At 37.2% G+C, this 6866-nt stretch overlaps 1 protein-coding gene across 1 annotated transcript; it reads left to right on the top strand.

Moving 5' to 3' along the window:
- Nucleotides 1–795: 795 nt before the first annotated feature.
- LOC143567508 (diaminopimelate decarboxylase 1, chloroplastic-like) lies at nt 796–4991 on the top strand. Its single transcript, XM_077053911.1, has 8 exons — nt 796–1296; nt 1898–2072; nt 2767–2916; nt 3142–3303; nt 3412–3597; nt 4031–4153; nt 4280–4369; nt 4616–4991. Exons 1-8 carry the CDS (start codon nt 830–832, stop codon nt 4700–4702), a joined length of 1440 nt encoding a protein of 479 aa, XP_076910026.1. The 5' UTR covers nt 796–829; the 3' UTR covers nt 4703–4991.
- The last annotated feature ends 1875 nt before the right edge of the window (nt 4992–6866 follow it).

The following is a 6866-nucleotide window of genomic DNA, read 5'->3' as shown; positions in this document are numbered from 1 at the left end:
TGTCATATAACTCATCCATACAATAGGGAATGCATTGGAGAGGTGATTTTGATGGTTTTCTTAACATTTACCCTAAATTATATGAATTTAACAATTTTAGAGAATGGGTTGAGAATGCTCTAAGGGGTGTTTGGGATTCCTTATTTTATTCCCTTATAATTTTTCATTAAGTTAATAAGTTGCAAAAGTGTAACTTATGGAACTTTTCCTCTCACAGAGTAAGTAATCTCAAACACCTTATTACTTTTCAAAAAGTTAATAAGTTATAAGTTGGTAAAAATAAGCAATCCCAAACACCCCCTTAGTGCATGTTTGGGATTGCTTTTTAAAAGTGCCTTTTTGTTTTTTGGAGAGGCAAAATGTCCAAAATGCCCCTCCAAAAGCACCTAAAAGCACCAATTTGATGTTTTTAGGTGCTTTTGGACATTTTGTCTCTCCAAAAAGCAAAAAGCACTTTTAAAAAGCAATTCCATATATACTTTTGAAATCAAACATTTTTTTTAACTTTTTTGAACCATCCCTAATATCTAATGAGCCTTTTTAAGACAAAATGTTAACCATCTATACTGATTTCACGTCACATGTCTAATTTACCAATGAACGTTATTAAGTTAATAAACACATCACTATAAAAAACATCGCCAAGTAAAATTTCAAACTCGAAACCTCAAAAATCTTAAACGTTAATCATCACCTCGTATAATTAAACCTAATCTCAATTCTCAATTGTCATTACATCCAAACACCCATGAATTGCCACGTCATCAGAAAACCCCTATATAAACTAGCAAAATCCACACTACTTTCTACTTCACACTGACCACCACCAATGGCGGCTGCTGCTTCATCCTCTAACCTCCACCTTCAACCCATCTCATTCCCCAAAACCCTAACCCACCAATCAACCCCCAAATCCTTAATCTCCTTCAAACCCACCTTCAAAACCCTCAGCATCCGAGCAATCGTATCCGAAAACCCAACTCAAACCCACCAATTCCACCACTGTTTCACCAAGAAAGACGATGGCTTTCTGTACTGTGAGGGCCTTAAGGTCCAAGAGGTCATGGAGGCCGTTGAGAAACGCCCATTTTATCTCTATAGCAAGCCGCAGATAACCAGAAATGTGGAGGCCTATAAGGATGCCTTGGAGGGTTTGAATTCGATCATCGGGTATGCGATTAAGGCCAATAATAATTTCATGGTTTTGCAGCATTTGAGGAGTTTGGGCTGTGGGGCTGTCTTGGTTAGTGGGAATGAACTCCGCTTGGCTCTTCGTGCTGGTTTCGATCCTACAAGGTACTAAATGTTCTAATTTGCATCAAGATTTGATTCAATTTTGGTTGTTGTGGTAAATTGATAGTATGTTAATTACCTGTTTTTAGTGTTGGCATATTTAGATTACAAGTAATAAAGTCATTTTTTCACAATAGGTTTGAACTTGAAACTTTGTACACTTTTTTAATACCAGCAAAATAAGGTGATCTTGTGACTCAACTTAATGTGTTAAACATGCATTTTGTGTATATATTAGGGGTGTAAACGAGCTAAGCCGGTCATGAGCTGCTCGAGATCGGCTTGCTAAAAGCTCAAATTGAGCCGAGCTTGAACGAGCTCACGCCTGTAAATACGTTTGTTTAATATACGAGCCTAAGCTTATTTATTGAGCTCAAGTTGGCTTGCAAGCCTAATGTGAGATGGAGCTTTAGAAACGAGCTGAGCTCAAGCCAAGTCGAGCTTTAGCTCTGCTTGGCTCGGTTCGTTTCTAAAGCTCATGTACTAGTTGCACTTAATTAATTTGTTGTATAACAATGGAGCCGTGTTAAAAAGTTTTTGCTTTTAAAATAGTTGTTCGACCACTCAATGGAGATGGAATGTGTAATTATGGTGTGAATGACAGGTGCGTATTTAATGGAAATGGAAAGCTTTTGGAGGATCTTGTTCTTGCTGCTCAAGAAGGTGTGTTTGTTAACATAGATAGTGAATTTGATTTGGAAAACATTGTATTAGCAGCAAGAATTGCTGGGAAACAGGTCAATGTATTGCTTCGAATCAATCCCGATGTTGACCCTCAGGTTTGTCATAATTTATACTGAATCTTTTTTTTTATGTATGAACTTACATTCGTTTTGATTATTCAACTCAATTAATCTGAAACAAAGATTATTTAACTCAAATACTAAGTTATTATAACATACACACAACAAAATATCTCAATATCAAATATGCCTGTTTTGTGCAGTTTGCCCTTTAAGTTTTTAAATAACCTGAAAAACAACTATAAAAATCTTTAGGATTATTACACATTGACACTAACAACTTTACTCTTTTTTTTATATATATTTTATATATTATTTTATGTCATTGTATGTAAGAAAAGGTGATTTATTTATTTACCCTACTTCCAGTTTTTCTAAATTATATTTTTGCTCATTTTATCTTTCTATGTGACATACATTCTGTGCCTTTTATAATTGTACATGGGTAACATTCTATATGAGGTAAAATGGTTACTTGCACACTGCAAAATCATAAAAAAACAAGTGGCATTTTAATGTGGTTAACCGAAAATATTGTGTGGTGTTTCAGAATGCAATAGAAGTAACATGAAAAGAGAAGTGTTATTTTATTGCACTCTGGTATTTTTTTTGAAATGTGATGCATACTTATTATGCCATAATCGCTTGCTTGGTTTATATTTCAACTATTTTTTGGCCCAATATATCAATGTTATGTACTTTTAGTATTTAATAACATTATTTTTTTTAGGTCCATCCTTATGTTGCAACCGGGAACAAGAACTCCAAATTCGGTATAAGAAACGAGAAATTGCAATGGTTTTTAGATGAAGTGAAGTCATATCCTGATGAACTTAAACTAGTTGGGGCCCATTGCCATCTTGGATCCACCATTACCAAGGTATATGTTTGCCTATATGTCATTTTATTTTATTTAGTTATTTACTACAAAATGGATAAGTATATGTGTATTGAAGGAGTAAATAATATTATGAAATTAGTCTTTAGATGTTATCCAAGTCTGATTTGAAAGTTGTACTTGTGGTTTGATTTTACTTGGTTTAAGAATAAATAAACCGGAACAAATTAACAAAAAAGGGTTTTAATTTTTATACCTGTCTTTTAGGTTGACATTTTCAGAGATGCTGCAGCAATTATGGTGAAATTCATTGACGAAATTCGATCCCAAGGGTTTGATATTAGCTATTTGAACATTGGAGGTGGTCTCGGTATCGATTACTATCACACCGGTACCATGCTTCCTACCCCAAGAGATCTCATTGACACAGTAAGAATAACTTTATATATTAAAAAAATGATTAGATTTCTACATATGATCTCTCATATTTGTATACATTCTGTTAATTTCTTTTAAGCAATTATTTATCTGATGTAGGTGCGAGATTTAGTGAAGTCTCAAAATCTCAATTTAATTATTGAACCTGGGAGGTCACTCATTGCTAACACTTGCTGTTTTGTTAACCGTGTAACCGGTGTAAAAACAAACGGTACAAAAAACTTTATTGTGATTGATGGAAGCATGGCTGAACTTATTCGCCCTAGCCTATACGATGCTTATCAAGTAAGATTTCTAAGTAAGGGTATTTTGGTCATTTCACACCACTTTACTGGAACAGTTAGCTGTTCAATGTGGATTGTGTTTTTGTTTTCTTTACTGGTCAACTGGTCAAAAGAGTTAAATAAGAATTGGGCTAAAGATGGATTAAATTGGTAAATGCATAAAACCCCTTTTAATTGTTTATTTTTTTTCCAAAAGTTTGATTTTTTATAAAACTATATAATTTTTTGGAGTCATATGTGGTACACACTAATTCGTTGGAAAAAATAGAAAGTTTAGACAAAAACTGTTCTGTGACAATCAGACCCATCCGTTTTTCCACCTCATCGTATCTAATGTCTTTTATATAAAAATGCAAAACCGACAAAAAAGCATTTTTTTGGTTTTTTTATTATATTTGTTTGCATGACATTGTTCTTATATTCTTTATATGCAGCACATAGAACTGGTTTCTCCTCCACCATCTGATTCTACTGTTTCGACTTTTGATGTTGTGGGCCCGGTTTGCGAGTCGGCTGATTTCTTGGGGAAAAATAGGGAACTACCTGCACCAGCCAAGGTATAATGTTCCGCCTTTTAATTTGATGTTTGTAGATAATAGTTTTAAGTTTGTTTTATCTGATTCTTGAATTTCCTTATATTTCTTGTTTTTTGGTATTAATTTAATAATTGTTTTTATATACAGGGTTCTGGGCTTGTAGTTCACGATGCAGGTGCCTACTGCATGAGTATGGCTTCAACTTACAACCTTAAAATGCGCCCACCCGAGTACTGGGTATGTTTTCTTGACTTTGACTTTGACTTTGACTTTTGAAGTCAAACCAACATATTTTTAGTTATTACTTGTTGAACAACAATGATAAATTGATATTTAGATAATTTATGTAAGAGTATGCATCTTGTTTTCGCAAGAAAAAATTAAAAAAGAGTATGAAATTTGGATCTGAACGATACCAGATTGGACTCTTGATATTTATGAAGTTTCTGCTTAACTAAAACTATTTAATTGGTGTTGTTGAAGGTTGATGAAGATGGATCAGTAGCCAAAATCAGGCATGGGGAGACTTTTGAAGATCATATGAGATATTTTGAGGGGCTCTCAATCTAAACTTATATCGAGGCCAACTTATCCAGACTCGAATTGTGTGTTTGCATCTCACATTATGATTACAAGATTCCAAGTCCAATTAATGGCCAAATCATATGATTCTTATGTGGATTTTACTTGCTATTAATGTCTTTGTTTAACTTGTATCGCATCTTCATGTTTAGAAGATTCACAAGACATGAACTTGACATTGCATCATCATGTTAAATGCACTTTTTGTTTATCGTTGTAGCGACTATCATCCTTGGTTTTGATTCTTTTGAATGAATAATGTAGATCCTTATGTGTATCTCCCAGGCTGCATAATTATTTGCTTTGGGTGGGTCACAGGTCACCAAACAATGTTAGGTTGGTTAGTTGATTTATATAACTGGAGAGTCAATACAGTTTGGTTCTTCCTCAACTATTGCATTATCTTACCCTGGTATGATCATATTCGCGGGTGATGTGTTACTCATGCTAGCTTACTCAAAACGTCAATCTTTTTTTATGATAGTCGTGTGAATAGATGCCACACATGACAAAGTATGTTGATAATAATCGAAGTTAGATCATATAAGTCAAATCTATTTGTGTCGGTCTTTTGTGATCAACAGTTTTAACTGAACATCTTGGATTATTTACTAACTATAGATGTCACTCTCACAATGTCGTTGGTGCGCTAGATGTTTGAAGAGGTAGGTCCCCGCAAAGCCCAGTTGGACCCGCAAGACTCACCTTGAAGAGGTACGTCTGCGCAAAGACCAACTGGATCCGCAGGACCCACCATGCTCAGAGAGATGAAGACCTTACACGCAGTAAGCCAGCTGTTCCCGCAGGAAAGCCTCCCTTGGTACAGTACCCTGCCTGTTCCCGCAGCTATGGGTACAAGCCAAGAAGGAAGGCTACCCGCACTAACAGTAAGGCTACACGCATAAGGCACTAACTCTTATACTTCAGTAATGTCACCTGAAAAAGGAATGAGCAGGGCGGGAATATTCCCGCCCAAAAGAGCCAGTCTGTACGCTTCTAGAAGATCTTTTGTACTATACCTACCAAGGTATGGACAAATAGACAAGATCTGACGAAAGCGACCCATGAACCAATCACAGGGCGACAGCTCACCGACTATAGTACGAGGAGGAGCACGCTCTAGTACAAAATGTCACTATCAGCCGCTGCCTACCCACCAACTCCCATCGTGGCACGAACGTAGCCCATAGTTGGTGGAAAAGGAATATTATATACAGCTGGCCGTACCTGCTTGGAAACCTACCTTCGGCTATAAATACTCCAACACCTTGGAGCGGTATCATGATATATTATCTTATCTTCTCTCTAGATATTTCTCTCTATATACACTTATATTCAGAGCAATCTAGTCTGATTCTCACGCCGGAGGGTGGTCACAAGGAGGAACCCCCCCTTCTCAGTGACGAGCTCACGGTGTCTGTTTTGCAGGTTGAGAAGAATAACCATCTTTGCCGGACCTAACCCTCGTGGGAAACATCTACTTAACCCTAAGATTATCCTTAATCTGCCGAGGTCACTTAGTGTTTCTTCATTGGCGCCATCCGTGCATTAAGTTAGAACTAATTCCTTTTTTTTTCTCAGTTTTTTCAAACTTCTGGAAAGATGGTTAAGGTTACTCCGATGCCAAAGCCACCGAGTGACCAAGAAACTCCGGTAACCACAACCCCAGCTACCGGGGGGAACACCGGTGAATACACGATTTTTACGAACACTACCCCGGTTACCCAAGCCGGGGCAAGTGCAGTAAACAATCCTCCCCTGGGATTCATTGATACCCAGGTGGAGAAACAACAGACGAGGCTTCCCCGACAAACACTAGATCAAGTTAAAGCTTGGGCGGAAGCACGTCAGAAAGAATTCCAAGCCGAGTTGGACGAACGTTTACGTTCACTCCAACAGGCCAATGATGAATTCGGAAGCACTCGACAACAGCTCAACATGAGCAATGATTGCGAGTATTTGGATGATGAAGATTGGGAAGAATCTGACAGTGACGCAAACCCTCGTCATAAGGCGAAAGGGAAGCGTAAAGAAGCAGACTTCCACTCGAGAAGAAATTTCGAGGGAACCTTCAAACCAAAGAACACGGGGGGAAACCCACGTGACTTCTCCAAAACTTTCAGGCCAACTGTTGCGAATGCGGGAACGTCCA

The sequence above is a fragment of the Bidens hawaiensis genome, unplaced genomic scaffold (assembly GCF_021521415.1).
Source record: "Bidens hawaiensis isolate Kalapana, Puna unplaced genomic scaffold, B.hawaiensis_p1.1 tig00023415_1, whole genome shotgun sequence".
Taxonomy (NCBI): Eukaryota; Viridiplantae; Streptophyta; class Magnoliopsida; order Asterales; family Asteraceae; genus Bidens; species Bidens hawaiensis.
Note: the sequence above shows the minus strand (reverse complement) of the source record. Positions and strands in the feature narration are given on the sequence as shown.

What these genes read in the sequence shown, in the direction of transcription:
- LOC143567508 (XM_077053911.1), top strand. Translation starts at nt 830, where the DNA reads ATGGCGGCTGCTGCTTCATCCTCTAACCTCCACCTTCAACCCATCTCA. An exon ending in GCTGGTTTCGATCCTACAAG is followed by an intron (nt 1,297 to 1,897) that starts GTACTAAATGTT and finishes TGTGAATGACAG; the next exon opens with GTGCGTATTTAATGGAAATG. An exon ending in TTGGATCCACCATTACCAAG is followed by an intron (nt 2,917 to 3,141) that starts GTATATGTTTGC and finishes CCTGTCTTTTAG; the next exon opens with GTTGACATTTTCAGAGATGC.